Source organism: Paramormyrops kingsleyae, chromosome 15, assembly GCF_048594095.1.
Source record: "Paramormyrops kingsleyae isolate MSU_618 chromosome 15, PKINGS_0.4, whole genome shotgun sequence".
NCBI classification, from domain to species: Eukaryota; Metazoa; Chordata; class Actinopteri; order Osteoglossiformes; family Mormyridae; genus Paramormyrops; species Paramormyrops kingsleyae.
The window spans coordinates 27,527,732-27,555,440 of NC_132811.1; the positions used below are offsets into that span (position 1 = coordinate 27,527,732).

At 38.4% G+C, this 27,709-nt stretch overlaps 1 protein-coding gene across 1 annotated transcript in view; it reads right to left on the reverse strand.

Annotated features, from left to right (window-relative positions):
* Nucleotides 1–25,854, reverse strand: part of scly (selenocysteine lyase) — an 84,518-nt gene extending 58,664 nt beyond the window's left edge. Inside the window, exons 1-4 of the mRNA XM_072699911.1 lie at nt 25,681–25,854; nt 24,805–24,896; nt 12,740–12,849; nt 12,431–12,531 (exon numbers count right to left, since the gene is read on the reverse strand). Coding sequence (XP_072556012.1) covers nt 12,431–12,531; nt 12,740–12,849; nt 24,805–24,893 — 300 coding nt within the window. The 5' untranslated portion in view covers nt 24,894–24,896; nt 25,681–25,854. The remainder of the gene's footprint in view (nt 1–12,430; nt 12,532–12,739; nt 12,850–24,804; nt 24,897–25,680) is intronic.
* Between the last annotated feature and the right edge of the window lie 1,855 nt (nt 25,855–27,709).

The window sequence follows — 27,709 nt, forward strand, 5'->3', positions numbered from 1 at the left end:
TATGCAAGATGCGGTATCACCAAAAATCTTGGGTGCAGTATAGTCATTTTTTGTCATGGGACTGTGCATTGTTCAGATAATATTTAAAAAAAAAAAAACAGATGCTACTCTAAGAATGAGTAGCTGAAGCAGTTTGAAATTATTCTGCTTCCAAATTCAATCCAAGTTGAGAAAACAGTGCGTATGTACAAAGTACAATTAAATTTTTATTTGAACGCCTTCTCCACAGACCACAGACAATTAAAAATGTTACAGTACAAGAAGAATACTCCAGTTGGGCTGGGTGATATGCAATTAACATCACAAGTTATGCACATGCAATTCTCAGGTTGCAGCTGGATTGAGATTAGGTTTCATAATACCTTCATACTGTATGTACATTATACTGTGGTATAAAGGATTTTCATAAGAAACTACATATTGAACGTATCCATGCTGTCATGTATAAATTTGTTTCAATAATCATTTTTCATGGTATCAATTCTACAGCCTGTATTTCCGGTTTACTGGAAATACATTGGCTTTTTGCCAAATGAAGAGGGTAAACCACAGGACATATGCAAACCTGTATTCAAGTTGTGCCACCAAGTGGGTAAACATGTGCAGACTTTCATGATATAGGTATCTCATTTCCGAATGAATAAAATATGGATCTGTATAAGCCTACTGTAGTTGAAGGAGAGGGGTGATGTCCATTTTTTCTATTGTATTTTGTAGGCAGTTAAACATTTCTGCATTAAAGAAGGCAAGTAAAAGTACAGATACTCATCAACGAGTTCTGTTCCTATGACTAGATCGTTAAGCGAATCAGTTGACAGGTCGATATTTCAAGCACAAGAACAGAGGAAATCAGCTCTAATATACATTTCTTAGGCTTGCATACTGTAAATACAGGTCATTTTTTATGTATTCTAAATAAAAGTCTAAAGGAATCTTGATAACTGTTTTAAGTTGCATAACTTGTACATACCTGTATTAGAGGAAATTATAAAAATGATGTACCAAAAAAAAATAAAGTTATAAAACAGATATTCAGATTAAGATTTTAGTTAATCGAACCCTTCAAAGTGGGGAAGTAGTTCGGGGTCATCAGCATCATTATCAGAGTTAATAGCAGGGGTATAACGTGCTGTAGAGGATCCAGGTAAGGGAGATAACAGTGAGGAAATGGAAGAACTTGTAGGGGTGGGGTCCTGGGCAGAGTGCGAATTACCCCTCCATAATTGGGGGGTACTGCCTTCATAACACTTCTATGACCATTATGGTCCGCTACCGCGTGAATACGAATAGCTGCCACCAGGATCAATGTTAAGAGTGAAAGATTCACTAGGGGTGTTTACTAACATGTATGCAACACACGGTCATGGTCTGGACATGCGACAAAATGAGAATCAATACAGAAGATCTCATTATCCTTATCCCAATCCAAAAGATTTCGGTTTTGATAACTCCCAGGAATTATCTTAGAAGAAGTATATTATTAAAAGTAATAAGCCTATACATTTACAAACAGCCTGGTCTGGTCCAGCAGTCTGGTGTTATTCCTGCCCTCTCAGTCCCCCCAGCTCCAACAGCATTCAGAAATAAATATTTGCCTATTAGGCTAATATCTGTCTTGATGATACAGTAGATCTTAAAGTTCAGCCTAATTTCTAACTCACCTCTTGGTCCTGCACTCTGTCCTCATCCTGCCATCTCCATGCTGCCTGCTTACTGTCCTGCGCACCATCCTGATCCTGCCATCTCCCTGCTGCCTGCACACTGTCCTCATCCTGCCATCTCCCTGCTGCCTGCTTACTGTCCTGCGCACCATCCTGATCCTGCCATCTCCCTGCTGCCTGCACACTGTGCCTCTTCTGCTGACCATGACTTTCCTTCATACATATTAACAGTTTGCAAAACTGCACCTATACTTTTGGTGTAATGTTCTGTAGCTCTTAACACTAATATTTCCTACTTACTCTTCTTTTACCACCAAAAAAGTGCCTGATGTCTCCATCTTTCCTTTTCCTCATAGTGTGTGTGTGAATAAAATCTAATCTATGTTTAACAAAACAGTATCTGGGCTATAAGATGAAGCTTCTAAGAATGTCTATAAATATGAAATTGAGGAATGCAGAATCAATACCACTAAAATTCAAATAATATGGCTTATTATTTGCTAGCTAGTTTTTTTTTTTTACGTTGCCCCTACAGGTTTCACTTATAGTAATGTTTTTTTCAGAGCATAACGTTAGACCTTCTTATGCATTAACATTAGCCTAATAACAAACCACAGGCTAAGTGGCGAATTAATTTCAGAAAGGCACAATTTATTCATGAAAAAATGAGAATGAAAACATAGTGAGTTCATCTCTTTGGAAAATGACCATGATCGATTTTACCTCACCAAATAAGCCTGGTTTAAATAGAGAACTTAGCTTATCTTGCTAGCTCACGTAACTAACGTTGACTGTACCGGTGTTCTGTCCAGTTGAGCTACTTTGTCGAGATAAGCTTATGGTTAGGGCTATCGATTAGCACTACGGTAGCTTACCTCGACAGAACACCGGCCTCAGAAGGACAATGGTAAGTAATTCAACTTATAAAGACGTCAGCTTGCATTAGTAGATGAAACACTTAAACGAATAAATGAAGGTTGTAAAATAACACATTTTCAACAGGCTAGACTGCTGGCTACTCACATTCACCAATGCACAACAAACAGTACTATGACAGATGAACACAATGAACAGGTCACTCAATGAGAATGAAAGACGCAACCGACGGGTTGCTTCTAGCACTGAGGTGGTTAAAATGCTACAGTCCACATTAGGGGTGTCTGAAATCGTTTTACATAACCTCACCTTGTAGGAAAATTTTATCTCTTTTTTTTTTTTTTTTTTTTTTTTACAACAAAAGAAAAATGTTAAGACCCCCCCCCCCCAAACTGCTATTTTTGTCTCTTTGGGGGGGTCTGGGTCTTGATCGGGGGGTACAGTACCCCCCTGTAATTCGAACCATGGTCCTGGGTGCAGCTTTCAAGAAGCATTCTGTTAGTGTGGTCTACCTTGTAATTTTCTTTATTTCTTCATAAAGTTCACTATACCATTCATTTGCTGCTCCACTTTTGTGAACCGTTTGGATCCATACCCTCTAATTCTAATAAAGCCGCATTCACTTTCGAGAACACACTAGCTACCCCTTTACAGTGAACTTCTTTTGTGCATCTTCCATCTTCTTCTTCTGCTGCTGTGCTTCCAACTCTATTAAATCTTCATTAGTTAGCTCTCCCTCAACATATTCCACTAATTCAATATCTACTACAACATCTAACTTTTACATGTTCCACATTTTTTTTTATTTATGACATCAACATGTTTATCGTTGTCAAACCCTTTTAAATTATTTATGAAAAGTTTTAAGTTTTTTATCCATGTGCCTTGCATACACTTTTCTGCCACTTCCTCCCAAGCTGATTCGATGTTCTTTATGCAGTGTAAAATAAAATAAGACCGACTGAAATCATTCTCAGGGAAACACCCTTTTCCAGATAATAATGCTAGACTGAGGGTATGAAGCAGTTGATGAGCCAATTCTCAAATAAAGCTTGCATCATTCATGCCTTGTTATTTGCACGATAGTAAGCAGGCAGCATGTGCTTACTAACCTGCTTCAATGCAAGTGGGTTTTCAGAGCAATACATGAGGAAAGGCTTTAGCCTGAATCCACAACATGACCCTGTCCTTAGAGGTGTTGTTTGTTTTTTCTTTGCGTATGTAGAACCTTTTGGGCAAAAAAGTATGGTTTCATCCAAACTGAAGATCTTGTTTCAGATGGTAGGCACCTTTCTCGATGACTTCATCCAACTAGTCAACAAATTTTCCACTGCATTTTTCCACTGGCCAATCATTTTATTTGATCCGAATGAAATTATTGGTCAGACTTTTCTTAGAATCATATGAGAATGTAATGATGAGGAGTGTCTATACCCTGTGGATTTCTCACCTTTTTGTGTGCTATCAGCTTATTAAAGCATTTGTATTTTACATACTTCTGCATCTGTTTTTTATTACTTTAGTTTTAGTTATCTGTGGAGCGGCAACCTAACTCAAAATATCAAACATAGTTCCTCGTGCACAATCACATTTAAGAATCTGCAACCAGAGGTGTATGAAGTGTGTGTGTGTGTGTGGGGGGGGGTTCTAGGATGGGTAAGTAAAATTCTCTTGGAAATTATCACAGTCAAATTACAACATAATTATGATCACGGTCAATTATATATAACTTCCTGCATTTCTACATTTTCTTTGTATCTACTGTACACTATGCAAATACAATCATGCAAATGATACTGTTAAAGCAACACAATGGCCTAAAATTTCAACACCATTTATACTTCTGAGGTGGTGTGTCTAAAATCGACTCCTATATGACATCAACATAGAGCTATACCAGGGATAACCTCGTCTAGCTTACATTATGTAGAAAATGCTGACATTACGACGTTGTGACAGACGTTGTGAATTTTGTTTGACTAATTTAGCGTGATGCAGTATCAGATATCACTTTCTGGTACCTCAAAACTGTTCTTCCCAAACCCAACATGACATTACTTTGCCAACTTACTTCGAAGAGGAGCAGCTCTCGTTTCCTCGTCACTGGCGCTAACTTATACATTTGCAGTGATTGGCTGAATCAAACTAACGGACCTATGTGTGTAGTGCGCGTGTGTTTTTTCCCCTCCCAGATCAGGGCTACAGTTCCGTTCGCTCTTGTACCCGTAGCAGTATACACTCACCTAAAGGATTATTAGGAACACCATAGTAATACGGTGTTTGACCCCCTTTCACCTTCAGAACTGCCTTAATTCTACGTGGCGTTGATTCAACAAGGTGCTGAAAGCATTCTTTAGAAATGTTGGCCCATATTGATAGGACAGCATCTTGCATTTGATGGAGATTTGTGGGATGCACATCCAGGGCACGAAGCTCCCGTTCCACCACATCCCAAAGATGCTCTATTGGGTTGAGATCTGGTGACTGTGGGGGCCATTGTAGTACAGTGAACTCATTGTCATGTTCAAGAAACCAATTTGAAATGATTCGAGCTTTGTGACATGGTGCATTATCCTGCTGGAAGTAGCCATCAGAGGATGGGTACATGGTGGTCATAAAGGGATGGACATGGTCAGAAACAATGCTCAGGTAGGCCGTGGCATTTAAACGATGCCCAATTGGCACTAAGGGGCCTAAAGTGTGCCAAGAAAACATTCCCCACACCATTACACCACCACCACCAGCCTGCACAGTGGTAACAAGGCATGATGGATCCATGTTCTCATTCTGTTTACGCCAAATTCTGACTCTACCATTTGAATGTCTCAACAGAAATCGAGACTCATCAGACCAGGCAACATTTTTCCAGTCTTCAACTGTCCAATTTTGGTGAGCTCGTGCAAATTGTAGCCTTTTTTTCCTATTTGTAGTGGAGATGAGTGGTACCCAGTGGGGTCTTCTGCTGTTGTAGCCCATCCGCCTCAAGGTTGTGCGTGTTGTGGCTTCACAAATGCTTTGCTGCATACCTCGGTTGTAACGAGTTGTTATTTCAGTCAAAGTTGCTCTTCTATCAGCTTGAAGAAGTCGGGCCATTCTCCTCTGACCTCTAGCATCAACAAAGCATTTTCGCCCACAGGACTGCCGCATACTGGATGTTTTTTCCTTTGCACACCATTCTTTGTAAACCCTAGAAATGGTTGTGCGTGAAAATCCCAGTAACTGAGCAGATTGTGAAATACTCAGACCGGCCCGTCTGGCACCAACAACCATGCCACGCTCAAAATTGCTTAACCCTTAGGAGTCGGCGGACCCGCCGGCGGGGACACTTGCATTTTTTTCTGGTAACCGTGAAAAGAACTTAAAATGCGTCGTCATGTTTGATCATACACGTAAGTGTAGTACATCATTTTAATCTGTAAATGGTCTACTTTTATTCATGTATACTCACAATATCCACAAAACATTGTGCTTTTGTAAAATAAAGAAAATAAACAGGGTGCGCTTTCAGCCGTCTCAGTCTCCGTGAAAATCTTTTTGAAACACGTCACTAAAATGAACTGAAACTCCGCGAATACTGCACAGACAGACATGAGAAATATATTTATAGAAAGCTTAAAGTGTCTACTTTTAAATAAAGCAATTTAAATGAAAAATAAATATTTTTAGTTTATGTAATCCACGTGAAACCAAGGAGAGGCACAGAATTTCTGTCGCACTTCATTATCTGCTAATGACCCGAGGCAGGGCACGCCCGCACGCTATTCACACGGAAAACAGTCCGGGCACTGTACGTACAAGGCCACGCCCCCCGGCTTAAAAACACACACAGAGCAAGCTGCTATGACAATGGGTAAGTTATTAAATCTTATATAACTCTTATTCTGATAATATTAAACTAATATTAGTAAATATTTTCCTCACTTCAGCTAGCTTTTGTCAGCTTATGTGAAACATTGGCTTTCAATGCCATTTACACAGTTTAGTGTAGCATGTAGATAACTCTGCTAACATGCTGCCTTATGTAGCAAACATGTTATTTCCTGGTGGCTAAACTAATGCATTATGGAGTTTACAGATGTTTGTAAATGTTCTAATGTATTTCACCTCGTTTTGGATAGTTTTAGATTATGGTTGCTAATATATATTTGGCTCCGTTTTGGTTAGCCTATAACACTGCTATCGGTAATGTTATTTAGCACAAACATTTCGGGTGTAAATGTTTGAGATGCTAATATTTTTTTAGGCTAACATTTTTTTATTTATTTGTTTTTAGGAATGTGTCTGCATCACCCTTGCCTTCACCAGCACCTCACATCGGAACATGCATGCTAAATAAACCACAAACAAATAAATATGTTTCTGTCCTCAAATTATTTTCTTGTAGCACTTTCCTCTGTCCCATACCTGACTGAAAGGGGTAATTATACAGCTCATTATGCAGGTCTTTGTCTTCTCTGGTGTGAACTACAGCATTATTCATGATCATTCCCACCTCCTCGCATATGGCCTTTCTAAACAAAAAGTGTCTTAGAAAATTTAAATGAATGTATTGTTTTCTGTAAATGAGTGACTGAGATGATTGTCATATCATTTTGAAGTAAAACCTCTACACTACAAGATCCAGGTCACAAAAGTCTTGTACACAAATGTCATGAATGTGTTTTGCGGTCTAATTTCAGTGACTTATTTTTTTGTTGTTTTCAATAATCACGCATAACTGTTTTTTTCCCCAATATAAAGACTTGTACATACATACTGCTCATATATTATTGTAGCCCAGGTTCTGCTGAATACAATGTTATCAGACTTTAGACATTTATATGTTTATAAGTAACTGAAAAATACACAAATGTCAGGACATGTCAGAATCTCTTCAGGGCTCCAAAACACCTTCAGACTCCCAGGGGTTAAATCACCTTTCTTTCCCATTCTGACATTCAGTTTGGAGTGCAGGAGATTGTCTTGACCAGGACCACACCCCTAAATGCATTGAAGCAACTGCCATGTGATTGGTTGATTAGATAATTGCATTAATGAGAAATTGAACAGGTGTTCCTAATAATCCTTTAGGTGAGTGTATATTTTAGTATCATTTTAATCTGACAAAGGGGGGTATGGAGTTAATTTTGTGCCAAAGGTATTAATCAAAAATTTGAAAACCGCAAGCAAATCATTAAGTATCAGAATGAAAATATATTTTCCAAATATCAAAAAAGTCGAATAAAATAATTTTATCCTTCTTCTTCTCTAATTTGTTTTGCTTCTGGAATGTTTTTCTTTGCTTTTGGAATGCTTTTTTGCTTCTGACTTTTGGCACTGTATTAACGGGCGGGCGGGCCTTAGCAGCTTACACGTCTATTGGTCAGCTGGAATTTGGAGTGAACACGCCTTTATCCATCTGAGCACACCCACTCCATGACACTTCAGAATGTTGCAACATGGCGGGAAGCTCCAGAGCCAGTTTACAGCATTGAATTGCATCTTTGTAGTTCTATAAGTGTGCTTTTATTAGGAATCGGTGTATGCAACACATATTTCATTCATAAAATGTCACCAACCGATCCAGTTCAGTAACTTTCGCTATTCCACCAACGCGCTGACCAGGGAGGTTTCTAGCTATTGAAAAGAAGAGCGGCTAAGTCAAGTTTACCTGGGGCACCACAGTTAAGTTAGCTTCATATTCATTATTCAGTTTTCTGGCTTTAATAACATTTAACAGAAGTAAGGTGGGGCATTTTTTAATGACAGAATCGTGATGTCCAGTACACAGACAACGATGCACACCGATTATTTTTGCACTTCAAACCATTTTGTGATTTCTGCAAAATCGTGTTAATATAATGACATGATGGTTTAACATTTTGGGCTCATGGCGACTGTTGCACACCCCATTCTTTCCCAGATTGCTTTACGTACGATTTTTAATTAATTTTTAAATGTTCGAAGGTATCAATATAATGTGCAATGGGACAATACATGAATGGGTTAATATCTTTAAAACTAGACAAGACAGGCACACATCTAGTGAAGTGTACTTTGATTAGTGTACTACAGGGAACAATTTTGCACACCCCTTTGGTTTTCAGATGATTTTTGTCTGTAATAGTTATTATTATATTGCATCCATTTGAAGTGCAATGGGGCAACACACTAAGGGGTTAACAGCTCTGAAACAAAATGGGACAACCATGTCCTATGAATTCTAAGTGTGCTTTGTTCAGTGGACTCTGGAGGACAATGCCCACCCCTTGCATTTTCACCATACTGCACAGCTAATTCATACTCATCATCCTAAATCAATATTCATCATTGGTAAGTACCCTACTGTTTTTCATTAAATATTTTTAATGTATTTTTGTTCTCTCTTTTTGTGGTTAGCGCACACATAGTATTTTAAAACTTATTTCTGTACGTCTTTACGTAATTTTTAATTGATTGAATACCTGTACCCTGTACGTACAGTACATGTTTCCTTCCTACATATTTTATTAAACTGTACCTTGGTAACGTATGACTTCGGTCAATAAGTTTAGTCCCGTTCGTTTACCTTACTGTGAATGCAAAAGAAAACGGCAGCCTATGCCGAGTTCTATCAATTAGTAGGTGGTAACAATAGTATACTGTACTGTAAATGTGCTAGTGTGACAAATATCCATTAAGCAATACTGTACTCTATTTTTACATCAAACATTAGTTTTTTTTTAAAGCTAACTTTTAAATGAAATTAAAGTGTTTTGGGAGCATATTTAGGGTTTAAACTATTGAAATAAGCACATATTCCCATTTTTAGTGACTCTGGAACCTAACCTCGCGAATGTCCGAGGTCTTGTGTGTATGTGTGTGTGTGTGTGTGTATACACACAGAATGAAGATAAACCGGTTACATATACTATTTAACGACAAGTGTTTAGCTTACAAATGAAGAAAATAAAATGCTTTATTTTTATAAATATGGTTTAAATGTTGAATTCTCACGGTGTTAACGGTATAGTGTAAATCCATATCATGGTGGACAATCACACAATGCCTATGACACTGGTGTACCGCCCACCCCTAATTATAAGTAACATAATTTTTCAATATTACTTATAACTCCATATTGACATAAAATATGCATGCAAGTATGAACAGCAGCACTGCTTGTGAGGCGAAAGCACAAACCTTGAGTATGAACTAGTATGAACTTACTGCTGCTGATGCTATATCAAATCATACTTTAGTTTAACATGCTAATAAAATATAAAGCAGGTAGAAAATATAAATTATATCTTATATTGGATCAAAGCGGAGCACATCATTTCATTTCAGTATGGGGTGGCTGTATAAAATGTGGTACAAGTGCAAACTCAGATCTTCACATTTCCAAAAGTATTAACTACACAACTACAGTGACATGTTCATTTTGCACAATAAATAAAAATAAAAATATGAACCTTGAATCTGTGCAGAACACAATGAAGTCTCAAGACTACCAAGGCATCCTGAAGCGAAATATACTACCCAGTGTCAGAAGATCAGCCTCAGTCTAGATCAGGGGTTCCCAAACTTTTCAGCTCACGACCCCCAAAATAACCGTGCCAGTGACTCGTGACCCCCACTATCCTTGGAAGTAGTTAAAATATACAAATGTTGCGCGCAACGGTGCACATGCGCCAATAGGCCTATCCAAACATGAGCATGACAACACAAAAGTACACAACCATATAATTTTTTTTTAATAGTAATTTACTCATTTGTTTAATTTCAACAAAATATCCTATCCAAACAAGAGCATGACAACACTAAAGAACACAACGCTCTAACAACCATATAACTTTTTTTTTAATTGTTATTTACTCATTCGTTTCATTTCAACAAAAATAATATCCTAAGCATAAAGCGATGAAAATTACCTACACGTTACGTGCACATGTCGGAATGTTTAACATGGTGCTGTAAATTCTGCTGCAACTGACGTTATTGATGTGTCGTTAATCTGTCGTAATCACCTCAGGGGTCACGATCAAACAAAGAAATTTGAAAGGCTGATGGCTTTTTAATTTGCATGTTTTTTTAAATGTAACTATTAACTACTAGTTTTTATCTTTTGTTAGTTATGGATAAAATGTTAATATAAAATGTTAAAATGATGATAAAATGTTCTTTCTAATAGTTAAAAAAAAAAAATTTGATTTCTTGGAAATCATCTCGCGAAACCCCCCCCCCCCCCCCCCTCAATGTCTCACGACCCTCCAGAGGGTCGCGACCCCTACTTTGAGAACCACTGGTCTAGATCATGGGTCTTCCAACAGGATAATAACCCAAAACATACAGCTAAAAGCACTCAAGAATGGCTGGGTAAATGGCCTTCCATGAGCCTAGATCTTAATCCTATTGAACATCTATGGAAAGATCTGAAAATTGCACAGTGGAAATTCCACCCTTCAAACCAGAGACAGCTTGTGCAGTTTGCTCAGGAAGAGTGGGCCAAAGTCACTGTTGGCAAATGCAGATGTCTCATTGGAAAATAAAGAGTTTGCTTGTTGGCAGTGATTGCTGCAAAAGGTAGTGCTGCAAAAGGTAGTGCCCCAAAATATAAAATTAAGGGTACCATCTTTTTCGTTGTCATTTGTTTAATTATATAAAATATTCAACTGAATCAATAATGAAAAGCAAAGTCTGATTTGTGTTAAATAAGGAAAAAACAATAAGGGATGGCAAACTTTTCTCAGTTTCAAGCTATTTCAGAGAGAGTTTTTTATTTTTGGAAGGTTACCAACAAATTTGTCCATGTCTGTATATAAATGCAACTTTCATTCATACACAAAAAAATATATAATATATAGTTCAGAGTGAACATTGGGGTGCAAGTGCTGGGCCATGGGAAATTTTGTGGTATGTCGAAAATGTCATTTATTACAAGCCTAACTTACACACTACCTCATACAATTAAATTCCCTGGGAAGTTTGTAAAAAAAGTGTCATGAAATATGTTTAGATGACAGATGGCTGTGTTTACAAGATTACAAGAAGGTGAGCAGAGTTTTCTCCCTCGGCTGCCCTATCATTGCATTTATTTGGAGTCTACAACGGGGAAGATTTTCAGTTTAAGATTTTAATAATAGATTCTTTATTGATCCCCGTGGGAAAACTCCATTTACACCTCCCCCAACTTGCTCTGTAGGTGACATCAAGCTGGCCCTGAAGGGCAGCCATCTGTTGCGGCACCCAGGGAGCTGGCGGTTAAGGGCCTTGGCCAAGGACCCGCAGACATGGCAAAGTCAGGCTCAAACCGGCAACCTTCTGATCACAGGCATAGAGGCTCATCATCCATATAATACTTTTGTGAGATGGTAATAAGATCCATTCAAGGTCAACTAGAGTAATAAAAACAAATACAGGTATCCTGATCACAGGTTAAGCCCCACTCTAACTCGGCCTTCTCTTTCTTTTTAGCCTAAGTGTAGATGCTTCAACTTTGGTGCAAGTTGTCTCAAAACTTGAACAGGTCCTGATCTTCATCCAAACAATGGAAGCTATCATGTTGACAAAGTCAAGTGTCTGAGGCTGTCCTTTTAGCTATCACCATGTGGCGCTGCTTCAAGAATAATCTGTTGCAAAATTTGGACACTTTTAGTTCACAACCCATATAATTGCCTGCAAAGTTTGAACAATGTAAAATACCTTCAGTGTTACTTAAATGTGTTCTACAGCTACCGTTTCCTTCCTTTGCTGCAACACAGCTTCATATTCAGGGCAAATTGTCTCAAAATTAAATCAGATGTAGATCTTCATCCATATAATGTTAAGTCATCAGGAAAGCATTTATAGCAGTAGCAGAGGCAGACCTGTCCTAAAAGCATATGTATTCCTAGTTTACAGAATACAGGAAATACACAACAAATTCTCCTCACCTCTGTTCCACCTGACATAAAGATGATGTCCTCTGCTTGGCCGTTTACCATTGAAGCAACACTCTCTCGAGATTTATCATTAATCCCTTTGGCCTTCCTGCCTAGAGAAACAAAAACTTTACATTTGGCAGAGACTTTTATTCAAAGTGACATACAATTCAGAATTGCATGACCAGTTATTCCCTGGAGAAGACCAACAGCGAAATAACAGAGCTAACCTCAGGATTTGAACCAGCAAACTTCCAATCACAGATAAACAGTCACAACCCCCGGAACCACACATCAGGTTTTAATTTGAAAGACACTAACCAGGCAAGTATGTGCTGCTGGGGTTTCCCCATGCATCCTTCAGAGCTTCAGTAATAGCCATAATAACCTCTGGATCTAATGGGGTGGTAGCATTGTAGTCCATATAGATTCTGTGGAACAGGCAGAACATCACACATGTAAAATCAGGTCATTTGCATTACTTTTTAGCATATCATTTGGTCCTAAGCAATAGAGAAGGCAGGCAATATAGCACACAGGGATAAATGCTCCTAGACTGAGATTCCAGTGAATACCCAGGTGTACGGTACGTGCTATAGTAACAATAATAAAAAAAAAATCATAAAACAATTTTAGACCCATTTCCAAGCTACCATTTTTGTCTATGGTCTTGGAGAAAGTTGTCTTCCATCAGCTACCCTCATTTTTAAGTAGACAATATTCTGGTTAATTTTCAATCAGGCTTTAGAGTTCTCCATTGTACTGAGTGAGGCCTATTGGGGTTATCTAATGACTTACTTTTAGCTGCTAGAAGTGAAAATGCCTGTGTGAATGGAGATTGTTTTCATTTAAAAACTTTGTTTTCATCAAACAAGTTAGAAGGGAGGGGATCCAAAGAGCATGTGGCACTGAATATATCAGGAAGTTGAGAGGAGTCAAGGGGTGTGAAACTGGAGAGCCAACTATGAATGGGGGTGGTAAGAGACAGGAATTGAAATCAGGGATGGAGGGAAGATGGGAAACATAGGCAGACAAATAACTGTGAATAATGGAAATTTTATCCTGAAAAAAGCTAAGAAGGGAGTTGCAAAGATCGTCAGAGTAAGAGTAGGTATTATCTAGAGCAGGGGTCACCAACCTTTTTGAAACTGAGAGCTACTTCACAGGTACTGAGCCATACGAAGGGCTACCAGAACAGACTTTACCTAATCTTATCTAAACTTCATGTATAATAAACATGTTTAAAATGCTTTTTTTTAGACATTGTCATTTTCAAGTCTATATAAATGCACTTGAGATTAAAGAAGAATAGCAACAGGATAAAATTTAACGCTACTCACTGGTGAGTTGTGCTATTTTTATAACAGGTCCGTGGGCAACTCATGTGGTCCTTGGGGGCATCCTGTTGCCTGCGGGCACCATGTAGGTGACCCCTGATCTAGAGGTTATTGCGGTTTAACAATGGAAAAGAAGGAGTAATAAGCAATTCAGGCAGTGCAAAGGGTGGGAGAGATAATCCTTGTAGGCCTCAGCATGGACGGCAAGCTTGGTCTTCTTAAAAGAAAAAAAATCTCTCTGGCCATCAACCATTCTGTTGCATGAAATGGAAATTCTGTTTATGTTTATGTTTAATTCTGGAAAAATGCTGCAAATTTATTGACTGACTGATGCAGTTCTGTTTTTGCCATTTTGCTATTTATTGCAATGGTACCCATTGGCTCCCAAAGGGATAATAAACTTTGTTATTCCAAAGGTGTTCCTAATTAAATGATACTGCTTGTCAATGAACTTTTTATCTCAGAACTGTCAGGATCGGCCCCTGTCCTCTCCTGTCTGTCGTTTCCCTTTTGGTCAGATGGTGTCGCTGGCCATCCTGATCTGTATCCCCTTAGTTGTTTTCTTAGGTGTAACAACCTTCATAAATTCTAGTGTGTTTCCTTGCTCCTGGGCCACCATGTAGCTAAACAGACTAAGGGCGTGACTCTGACCCAAGCAACTCCTCCATCGTGGGTTTGAGGCTGGCGTAACCATCCTCATCATCTGTGTCTCAAGTTCCTGCCATTGCTTTTTCCTTAGCTCAGGGGTGTTGAACTCCAGTCCTGGGGGACCGGAGTCCTACATAGCTTAGTTCTCTCCCTATTCCACAACAAATGATTCAGCTCAAGAGCTGTGTGGTAATTAGCACAAGGAGTTGAATCAGGTGTGTTAAATGAGGGGAAACCCAAAAATGTGCAGGGCTCCGGCCCTCCAGGACTGGAGTTTGACACCTGTGCCTTAGCTGGTCATTGCATTTGATTCCAGCATACTTGAAATTAATGTTTTATTTAAAACTACTGATTTATTTGAATGTGATAAATATTTTCTGTAAAGAAATGAAGAAATGATTTTGTTACAAAACCAATAAATTTGTAATATTTTTACTGAATTATGCAAGCATCCCAAGACTTTCTGTGACATACCAGAGGAAGAGGATATAAAAGAAATAGTATGCTATCGTAGAGGTACTGGAGTATCAGGCTACGTTCACACTGCCATGCTGAAGTGACTCAAATCGGATTTTTTACCTTAATGTGACACAGATCTGATCTTTTCAGGGCTGTGTGGACACGCAAATCTGATCTTTTCAAATCAGATTTGTGTCACTTTCATATGTGGTACTAAATTTCTTACGCATCTGATTCGCGGCCATGCGACCTGAATGTGAACGCTCAGATCGGAATTCATGTGGCTTTTTGCTTATACGCATGCGCTGACAGAGGTACTCAAATGTAGCCCTCAACATTCTGAAGTTCTCTATAAACTGCTCATCTGTATATCCATCCACATCACGGTCCCACCATTGCTGGCTCCTTTCTCGTACCCACACATCTCTTGGTGCAGCAGTTACAGCAATAACTGCGAAAACAGAAAAAACTTGCCGCCTGACTTTTCTTCTCCTTTTCGACCTGCTCATGTACAGCTGATTCACTGTTTGTCATCCTCCAGAGCAAAGTGTGATACATGCGTGAACTACTAACGCCTCCATTTCTAATGCCATGAGTTGTCCCACAGATATGACGTTTTTTGTTGTTGGTGACGCAGTTGACCCGTGTAAAAAAGTATCAATGTGCGCATGCGTGACGTTTCGGAGGACCGATGCGTTCACATTACGGTCAGATACAAGTCACTTGTAGTTATGAATGCGAACCGTCAAGATAGACAAATCCAATTTGAGCAAAAAATCGGAATTGAACAATATGGCTGAACAGTGTGAACGTAGCCTCAGAGTCATAGTACAGTGTGGTGGTTAGAGATATACGTATCAGGAGAGAAGGGGACAGAGTCAGAAGACAGAGCCAAGGATAACAAACGGAGATAGACAAATTTAATACTGCAGAAAAAGACTAATCTAGAAGTAGACTGATGTGGTAATGCAGAGGTTCCCAAACTGGATGGTGGGGGGTGCATCCCGGCAGCTGAACTATGATAAAAAATGATCTGTGATTTTCAACGATGAAAACAAGATGAAATACAAATTAATATATGATACCAAAAACTATGAGGAAATGTGCTGAGACTTTCTTCAATGAATAAAAATTAAGACAAAAGGAAGAGATGAATCTGAGATGTACTGTATCCAATCAGAAGTGGTATCTTTAGTTAGTGCTGTATAATGGATAATGTTGGATAATTTTGATCTAACTGGCTTCAAGCACGTAAACCATACATCCATCTGATAAGTAGAAACCATGCAGTTTTGTCTGTGAAGTCTGTACTTAAATGGTTTTGCCATTATGTCAGTCAGTCAGGTGGCTTCAGTTCCAAAAAAACATACCAACATATGGATAAGTTTCACATTTGATGCAAAAGAAAACAAGTCTCAGTACAAACCGTGTGAAACAGCAGTAGCAGATAAAAACACCACAAACAAAATGCTTTTCCGAAATTAATATTAAAAAATAGTTAGTTGCCTTTTCTTTCAACATGCTCAAAAGATCACTGCCATTGAAATTCACTGTCATGAACTGAACTAGGTGTAGAAATTATAAGCTCTAGTATAGTACTTATTTATATTTGTAAGAGACTAGTTTTTAAAAAAAAAAAACATTTTGCACCTTACAGTTTTTGATTCACTGACCTGTTCAATGTACCTGGGAATTCTGCACAAGGATAGACCGAATAAGGTCAGATGGCATCTCCAGGCTCAGTTTTTGTTCTCAGATCCATATCTTTAACCTTACAAAATGTCTGCATAGTTGAAAAAGATCTGTCAAATAATTTTTGTGTTATCACGCTAACAGGATCAAATGTCTGAAACTACGCTATGTGGTGCTGCTTCAGTTGCGGGGCGATCTGGCTCAAAATTTGACCACTTCTATTTTGTTTTTTTTTCCACAATGTGTAGTTGACATACTAAACTTACACTTTAAAATTACTGTGTTCACAAGACCAAGTGGCCAACAAAGTAATGCCATTAAATGACAATGATGGCTTGGTATCCGTTAATACTTAATTAAGTACTACTTGTGTTGTGTTAGTGCACATGTACTTGACCTAATTTCTTGCTGGCTTGTAGGGGATCAAATACTTATTTCCCTAAATAAATGACAAATTGGTTTGTAACTGTTACATAATGATTTTTTTCTTGCTTGTTTTGTTAATAATCTGTCTTTTGAGGTTTAAATAAACATACCAGTGAAATTACAGACTTCTCATTTCTTTATTAATGGGTCAACGTAAGAATTCAGTTTCACTAATTATCTAAAGTCCTGGTGATTATTGTGCATGCTCCATAGAATCGCAATTAAATCACAATGTGCTATCATGCAGCCCTACCATATGACCAAACAGAACTTATCTACCAACAAAGTCTATCAAAAAAGTAGGTGGTATTTCCATTAGTTGTGTCAACAGACACAAAACAATCCCAACAAATCATTTGCTTTTGCTCAACAGTCTCTATAGGACACAAAATATTTCCATACAGCGGAGGACAAAGGTTTTTTAGTGATCATTTCTTGTTTATTTTGCTCCTCTTCACTCATTTTTGTTTACTTTCTAATGAACGATGAACAAATCACATGATTATGATTCTCGGCAAACACACGCAAGCTCATGCAAAAGCGGTAAACTTTAGACTTTTTTTTTTTTTTTACATACACTAGATCAGTGGTTCTCAACCGGTGGGGTGCGCCCCCCGACACTCTCACGGGGGGGCGCAAGTAGGCTACAGGATGGGAGGAAAAAGAACTGAAAAAATAATTGCAAATTTGTGATTTGTTTGGATTCATCGGATCTATTTTCGCTGCTAAAATAGACCAAAACGGTCATTATTTCATCAAAAATGTAAGTGACTTAATATTATTAACTTGTTTGTTGAACTGTTATATGAAATCAGTGTCACATTTTCAATCGTGAGGTGATGGTAAATTAAGTGATGGTCAATTGTCAGCTCTCTTGGTCGTCAGGTCGTGTGATGTATGTTGCTAAACTGTATTCAAATGTTATAAATATAAAAACACCACATTTTGAAATTTAACTGCAGTATGTCAATTTAGTTTATTTGTGTGTGCTGCGCTCATAGACTTTAGAAAACGGCGCTCATTTGTTTGATTTCTCCTCGAGAAGCTGCGCAAGCCTCAAAAGTTTAAGGTCCTTGCACCCTGACTGAGTCCGAAACTGTCGTATTCGTTTTTCATATTCGTCATTTGGTGGCTCTCAATTGTCAAAAACACCCCTCAAAATATTTGCTATGGATACGAAAATTGCAGAAAATCGAACCATCCGAATTAATTTTTTGCAGAGGAAGTTGCAGAGGCTGCAAACGTATAAAACGTGAGGTCGTATTTAGTTATATAGGGTGAATTCAGGTGAAGTGGGACACTTTTTGCCATTTTGATTTCTAGTGCCTATTGAAACATTAACCTAATGTAATTAACACACATACAGTATGATACCTTTCTGCAATCCTTAAGATGTCTACTTATCAAATCAAAAGAAAATAATGAAATTTATTGCTTATGGGGGCCGTGACACCGGTCTAAACACTCCCTGCACCCGTAAGGTAAAGTGGGACGCATTTCAGGTAATGTGGGACAGGCAGTTTGGTAATGTGGGACAGGCAGTTTGGTAATGTGGGACAGGCATTTATTCAATACATCAATACTGAAAAATTTGCAAATGGTTTTGCGAATTTAATAGACAAAACAACTCAAGGGAGAGCTGAACATAAATTTTATTTTTAATCAAAAATAGTCATTGAAAATACTTAAATTCATTACAGCAGTAAAAACAGTAAATAGGCCTAATAGATTTTATCATAAAACTTCATATTTCATTGTGTCAACTTTTTAAAATATAACAAACAATTTTTTTGAATGCTTCTTCAATAAAAATGAACTGAACTTTGAAATTTTTAAATTCAACCTTTTTCCTTGTTTTCTGTGCCTTAGCCTAAAAGCAGTCTTTGCACATGAAGGAATCATCATCATCAATGATACCATTTTCCTCCCCGCAGCTTTGGTGAAACCATCTATGGCAAATTACACAGCCAATCCATTCCTCTGTACACTTGGAATCATCTTTGTTTCCATATACCCCTCTGCACACAGCACATGGGACCTTTCACGGGTAGGTATTGTGATAAAGTCTGCAAAGCTGGTTCCTGCAGTTCCCACCTCAACTTCACAAATGGGTGTTGGGGGTGTAGTTAACATCTCCATTCCACTGGGAGTAGCAGTGCTTGGTGGTGATAAGTGCTGAGGAGAGCTTGGTGGAGGACAGTGAAATGAGTCCTGGGTATGATGGTAAATGGTGTTGCAGGTATGATCTATTACCCGCTCTGTGGTCAAGCTTGGGGCAAAATGAGAGGGATTAATGGCATTTAAATTGACTGGGTAAATACCACTCCCTCTAAATCCAGCTTGAGCAGTCTGTACAATTGCTGTTTTTTCCCTTGCTCTGGAGAAAACAGCAAAAAAATCTGCCTTTTGTAGCTTCTTTCCTCCGGTCTGCCTGGTCATATTTTGGCCCTCCAGGTTCCAATTGTGTTTTAAGCTTTTGAAGAGGGACCGATCTGCTGGCTGTAAAATGTGTGTAGTGTGAGGTGGAAAACATACTACATGCACATTGGAGTTCTTCATTAACATGAAGAAGTCCAGATTGAAAACATGGCTGCTGTGTCCATCCAGCAGTAGCACATGTGGTCGGAGGTCATCCTTTGGGAGCGTGGCAACAAACTGTCTGCCCCACTCCAAGAACAGCTCAGAGTTTATCCAACCATTGTCAGACACTTTCACCATACAATTGTTTGGAGCCCCAAACAGCCACTCTGCTCTGAGCCGTTTCCCCTTAAAAATTATTAAGAGAGGACCATACTGTCCGGCAGCATTTAGGCTGGCCAGAACAGTTCTTGTCTCACCCCTCTCACTCGCTGTTATTTGGTAACATGGGGTTCCTACCTCAGAAATCACCTTGGACGAGATAAAATGATCCTGGAGCCCTGTTTCATCACAATTCCAGATGTGTGATGGCACATCCTGAATCTTTAGTTCACATAACAGCTCCTCAAAGTTTGCAAACCACTGCTTCACGACTGTGGGATTGAAACATGCAGCTCTAGCTGCAGAAAGAGCTTCAGGCTTCCTCATTCTGAGGCTGGGATTTCTTTTCATGAAGCCTTCAAACCAATAATGCCCAGCCTTTCCTTTTTCTTTTGAAAAGCCCTGGATGCCATTTGCTGTTGCATATTCAAAAGCCAACTTCTGTATATCTGGCTTTTTTACTGGAAACCCCCTTTTTGACAAGGTTTTTATTAGGGATGAGCGAGTACAGCATTATCTGTATCTGTATCCGTATCTGTTAACCATATGAATTATCTGTATCTGTATCTGTACTCGGAATGGGCGGGGCCTAACCCGGAAGTGGGCGGGGTTTGACCTGGAAGTGGGTCGGGTTGTCTTTAAATGGGTGGGGCTTTAACCGGTATGTTATTTTAAGCATGCAATTGATATGGGTTGATCAGAAATTGTTATATTTATTGCTGATTAGAAAACTATTTACATGACAGCATCAGCATTGAGCTTCAGATCAGTGGTTTTGATCACGATAACAAACGAACTATATACAGAACAAGTTTTGCAACAATGAATACAACACATGCGGTTGCAATTATGAAGTAAAATGTAATGAACAAGAGTTTTCATCTCAACATAACTTTTTTTTAACTTTTAATTTTTTTATGATCAGTGTGATTTCTTTTTTTTTGGTTCTTTTTTATTTCCACACCAGGTATGTGTGAGTGTGTGTGAGTGAGTGAGTGAGTGAGTAAGAGAGAGACAGAGAGAGAGAGAAAGAGAGAGGGGGGGGGGAGTGTGTGTGTGTGTGTGTGTTTGTGTGTGTAGCTTAATTTGTAATATTAATTATACCACAACTACCTTTATTTTTTTTTATAAAATACAGCAAGAAAGTGTCAGACACTCAGTGCGTGAAGTAAAAAAAAACTGGCTAGAGCCAGCTGACGGTTTAAAAAAGAAAAAAAAAACTCCGACAGGCAGAGACGCGAGTCGCATTCTACAAACAAACCTGAAGCTGAAGAAACCCTAAACGTTAACGGAAAAAAACCCGCGATCTTGAGTGACTGAGGGAGCGACAGAGAGAGAGAGAGCGCTGTTCTCTTCTCTTCTCAGTGTTCTGTGTGTGAGTGAGCAGAGCGGGACACAGCAACACAATAAATCTGTATGTGTGTAGGGGAGGGGCGCTGTGACTAGTCTATCACAGAACGCAGACACAGTCAGCTACCCAATGAGAATTTTTATTCAATCCGAGCACAGATATTGACTTGTATTACTCGTATGATACTCGTACTCGTCAAAAGTGCTTTATCCGTACCGGATACTCGTTTCAGCCGAGTATCCGGCTCAACTCTAGTTTTTATTAAGTCTGCCAGCTTTTCTTCTTCCCCCTTTGAAAACACAGGATTTCTCCCTATTGCATGCTCATGGCCTTCAACTGTGCCCTTCACTCTACGCTGAAGAGTAGATTTAGGAACATTCCAGGCCCGTGCTAAAAGTCTTAGCTGTGGTGTGTGCCCTTCCCGCTCCAGTTGCTTGAACTCATTTATTGCTCCTGCCATCCTTTCCTCACTCCATGCATTTAGCTGTCTCTGTCCCTTCACCTTTCTAACCTTCTTCTCTGTCTCTCTCTGCCTTGGTGCCATTATACACTAAAATAATTGAACAAATTCAAGTTATCAATTTTTTCCCATTTCCTAAATAAATAAATATTATTATTTATATATTATATATTATGTATACTTATTGAATATACTGTATTTAGGAGTCCATCCTGTCAAATATATACTTACTCTCTTCTTGGGAGAGCCTATACAATTGTCCCACATTACCTGAAACATACTGTCCCACTTTCCCTAATTACTTTGGTAAAGTGGGACAACTGAAAAATAACTCTGTTTAAAAAATTAAATAGAACTTTGTCAATTTAAATTATTTTATTTACTTCAGCTGTATATCATAGACATAAAAAATAGGTGGAATTTATTTTTTATAACAGATTTACAACCTTAATATTAATTCAATCAAAAGCATATGTCATTCACCTTACGCTGCGATTTCTGAGGGACGTTCCCGCAAAATGCTTGCCACGGCCTCAACTGTGACCTCAGACCAATAAAATCACGTTTTTCCGGTCATGTGCTTTTTATACCAGCTCCCAATAGCAATTATTATAATTGGATAGAATAATTTAGCCAGGAAAACGTGTCTTAGCTTAACTGTCCCACATTACCTGATGTCCCACAATACCTGAATTCTATATATATATATATATATATATATATATATATATATATATATGTGTGTGTGTGTGTGTATATATAAAAACGAATAAACTAGTCAGAATATAGGCTACAGTTAAAGCTTTCCTTTAGTTTTTGTGAAATACACGCACGCACGCAGCCACGCACACACAAACATATTTAAATACATTTATGTTAATAAATAAACAACAATAAATTGTTGTAACAGCAATATCGCCAAGTTTTGTTTTTCACTGTAAAAATGTAATGATTTGCCAATGCAAAGTGAGTACCGCCACCTTTTTCCCCACTTCAAGCACTGATTATAGCACAAACAAATCATCCTCCTGACGACTTTTTATTTTTTTTGTCAAAAGCGACAAATCCAGTGACTTTTACTGGTGTTTTTGGAGACTTTTGTGGTGAGAACAATTTGCGACGTACTTTAAAGAGGATTATCGCTGTTTTGCGTGGGTTCGAGATCCGTTTGTGTGCACAGCAAACGAGCTATCAATTGATATGCAGGAACAGCTTATTGAGCTGAAGAGTGACAGTAGACTGAAGGAACTTTTTAGCTCCTGCCCTCTTTCGTCATTCTGGGCAGCATTGATGCAGGAATATCCTGAACTCTGTGACGTCGCCTTTAAGATTCTCCTTCCTTTCGCGTCGACATATTTGTGTGAGGCAGGATTCTCAAAAATGACTGCACTCAAAACTAAATACCGCAATCGTGCACAAATCGAGGATGATTTGAGGCTATGTTTATCAAACATTGAGCCAAGAATTGAGGATCTTTGCAAGGCAAAGCAGGCTCTGGTCTCACATTAACATCACCTACCTGCAATTCTGTAAAAAATGCAGATGATGCCTACTATTAGGCCTAGTAATAATAACAATAATAAAGCATAAATTAATATCAGAGGTCTGGTGTCAATTCCCAATTATAGCAATAGCCTAGTAATGATAATAGGCCTATACAGATGATAATAATAATAATAATAACAACAACAATAAAGTATGTAACCTCATTATTATATAGCAATAGCCTAGTAATGATGATAGGCCTACTACTACTCATAATAATAATAATGTCTGCAAGCTCACATTAGAAGTCTGGTGCTACTGCCAATTATAACAATAGCCTAGTAATGATAATAGGCCTACCTACCGCTACTGATGATGATAATAATAAATAATAATAATAATAATAAATAATAATAATGTGCGCCTAAAAATAATAGCCTAGGGCTATCTATCTATCTATCTATCTATGCAAGGTGGTGTTTGGGATGTGGGGGGGGGGGGCACTGGGGCCCCAACTGCAATGAGCCAGCTTTGGGGGGGACCAGCTTGCAAAAGGTTGAGGACCACTGCACTGGATAACGCTGAAAAGTAAATTATTAAAGTTGCAATGCTTTCCACATTTTAATATCTATGACTGACTAATAATGCATGATTTAGCGCAATTTATTGATGGTTTGAAGTGAACCAAGCAGACTATTGTGGCTCTTGCGATGTGACAATTGCATATTATGTAACTTAGTATTGAGAGCAGCATGTACACTGTACACTGTGAGTTTAGCTTGCATGTTCACCCTGGGTGTGCATGCCATTTCAGTGGATCTTCCAGTTTCATTGTCCAGAAATATGACCCTTAAATGAACTGGAGTGCCTAAGTTGACCGCATTGGTGACTGAGTGTGCTCCCTCCAATTATTCACTGGTTCCTGCCCTGCACCAATTTCAATGTAATATAGTATATTAATTATAAATGATTACTCAATAAATAGTCAGATTAATTGGTCGGTTACTCGAACATTGATATAATCGATAAGAACAGCCCTAGACCAAATATTTTTCTAGATATTGCGGTTTAAAAGGGCCCCATCAATACACAGAAAAAGGCCTAAAAACACCCACACAACACCATTCTTTAAAATGTATTTGTTTCTTTATTGATTGATTGCAAAAACTAATGACAGTAAAGACCTGAAATTCTGGACATTCTCTATTAGGAGGCATATGTTCCCCCTGGATTTTTAGGCAGATCTGAGGTGGTCAGGTGGGAAGTTCGTCTTAAATCTGATAAACTAAGATGGAATGATACAAAAGAGCCAGTAAATGGGAAACATGTTAACAAGGCTAGTGGACTATGGAAAAAAAAAAACATAAACAAAACGCGGAAAAGAAAAAAACAGGACGTCAGCAGTGCTCTCCCAGTCGTGGTCATGGCATAAAAGTAAGCAATACTGAAGCAAGAGCTACACATCATCTTACAAACAAAGCAAGAACCTAATAAAACTAATATTCAATAAGCTGAATGAGTAACATTAAGAACATTTAGGGAATATAAGAGTGGCAACAGGCTAGTAGAGGTATTCCTAGAAAACATGGGACTTGAGGCATTTCTTGAGAATGGAGAGGGAATCTGACAGCTCGATAGCTATTTCCACCATCAGGCAACTACATTTTAGAAATGTCTGGAGTGAGAGCGCTTGCATTGTAATAGGATCTCCAAGCATAGATTTACTAAACTAAATCTAAGAACATTATATCTCTCTGAGGGCATATTTACAAACTGCTTTTTCACTTGCCTCTCCTCCTGATCCCTGCAGTTGGAGACAGTCTGTTCCACCAAGGCCTGCTGATCTTTGTTAGGGATACCAACCACTGCATCCCCCATGAACTAGAAGTATGAATAAGAAAGTTCCATTTCAGTCAGCCTCTTCTGGGACAGCAAAAACGTATGACTGAAAAGTGCACTTATATTTTGAATAGGCACGGGCCAAATGAACAGATTTATCTTTTTCAGATTGTTCATTCATTTACTGTACAAGGAACTATGTTCCCTTGGGTCGTTAGATCTCAACAGCTGAGCTAGAGAAGCCAGTATAGTTCGATACAAACTACACACTATATATAAGCCAAAATAAAGCATCGTTACTGGTAAAGTGTAGCGAGGAGTTTCTGAAAAACGAAACTACAATACCTTTTAGGAGTATGGAAATAAACATTAGATAAATTAATTCCTACAGAGAACGGGCCGCTTTTCAATTTTCAGTTATTGCCCCAGCTATCGTTTTTCGATTAACAGTAGAAATTATTTAGACGTTACACCAATATTTATTTGCACAGTTGAAGTTTATCAGCAACAATAAATCGCAGATAAGCATTAACCATTAACCGGTACTAATAAGAAAGTGCTATATTACATACGACCAGATGCAGCACACCACGTTTAATAGCATGTAGCCAGCATAGCATACCATTACGTCAGTGGTGAAAAAGCATTTATGGCTTTCATTTAACTAATGTGTACTTTTGTACTTTGGCAGTTTTTTCAGAATACGATATTTAGCAACATAATACGAGAATTAAATCATCTTTATTTAATGGTTGACGAACTACCGACATCCACATAGCCAACGCATTATCCATGGTGTACGATAGAAACAGGAAAAGCGACCGACCTGTTCGTTTTTCTGCAGATTACTGCAGCAATTCAGAGTAGTTTATTGTTAATTTAGCTTAACGCAAAAGAAGTAACCAGCACTTTGACGGTACTCGAACGTAAAAGTGACGAGCTCGGATCCTCCCAGCGGGCAACGTGGCGTGACAAAGCGACCTGGAAGTGAATACAGAGAGGGCAGTAAGCAGCTTACAGTACAAGAAGGAAAGTCCTGCTTATAAACCTGGCCATCATGCATCATTTTATCACGTTCTTCCGGGTTTCAACCTTACTTAATTTTACCAAGAAATATCGGAGAACGATACTGGTCAGTTTTATAGTGAATAACTTTATTGCCCAGTTCCCCAGTGGGATGGATAGATGGATGGATAGTGTCTATACTCTATAGTGAAGCATGATGCCACAATGTGCAAGCCATATGTGAAAAACATCAATCCAGATTTTTAAGTACTGACATTTAGTGAACATTATTTGACCCTGGGATCAATATGGCAATGATCAAGTCTGCTGGACCCAGGTATAAATATTTCTGAGTGTACTGCAAGGTTAACATAGTACACTGCAACTATGGCTGCTGGTGCTGTATATGCCTTTATGGTTTACTATCTGTGCTTGTCCATCAGTGTGTCCATCAGTGAATGTTCTGACCATCAGTGTCCTCTGTTTCCCTACCCATTTGTCTGGATGCTGCCTGTGGTGGGCATCTTCTCAGCTGTGATGCTGGTTCAGTGGCATGGAAGCGTGATATTGTGTATGTGACTTAGGAACTGTGTCATCATGTGTGCAGCCTACGATCTGCTGCCCAGCTTGGAGAACTGATTCATTCATTTTACCATGACTACAGGTTACACCGCTTTTATTAAAGCTGACTCTTTATCTCTGTTTTCTATAATGTTAGCATGCCCTGGGGGGTTGGGCAGCCAGTTCATCTTGGAGCCCCAGAGGTTTTTTTCTACCTACTTGGGAGTTTTTGGTTCCTCTCCTCTGTTGTCATCTGCCTTTGTTTCTATCTTTTTCCTGTTTCTTGTACCATTCTGAATAAATTATGTAATGTATTGCCACACAGACACACACACACACACACACACACACTTGTCAAACACCTTGAGGCAACTTGGTATATAAAGTGTCAAACAACAAAACATTGACAGGTGGGATAACCTAAGGTTTATTTTCATAAATAATAGAGCTACAAAAGTGTAGTTATATGGGATATGTTTTTTAGACAAGTGATTGTAATCATTGTTTATGTTACATGCAAACACTTTACAATGATGTGCAGCAAAATTCATTTACATGAAATGTTACCTATTACAGGGTAAAACTGAAACACTACAACTGAAACACACACATAAGCATACAGGTGGGAAATTTGGAGACACCAGTTACTCTGCTTGTGTTTGGACTGCAGGAAGAATCCTGTGAGACACAAGGAGAACAAGCAAACTCCACATACAGAGAAGATTGATGAGATTAATGAGATGTCAATTTATGGCAACAGTGTTACCTACTGTGCCACAATGCAGCTCAAATAAATCGGAACATTATGGCTAAAAACATAAATTTGTGTACATTAAATAGACTTTTCAACTTCACATGAATTATGGTTCGTCTGATTTATAAAAGATTGCAATGATTGTTGTTTTTCTTTCCCTGGTTTATTCAAATATAGACATGTTACAGTTTGCTCAGATTGACAACAGACAGTGCAGACCTGTTTAGGTGAGTGAATTGAATTATGTTATGTGTTATAGTAATAGTTTGCTGGTCTAAAAGACGCTAAAAGTTCACACTTGGGGGCTTAGGATATCTTGTCAAACTGTTAAATTGTAATTCTGTAAACTTTCATAAAATACAATGTAATTCTGTAATGTCATCAGCTACCTAGTCAAGTACATGTATATATGATAGACCATTGTATATAAATGTTTTGTCTTTTATGTACATTCAGTTATGTTCATTTCTATATTACATATAAAATTCATGTGACTTCTTTTGATGCATGGACCAAAATGGAAAAAGGACTTAAA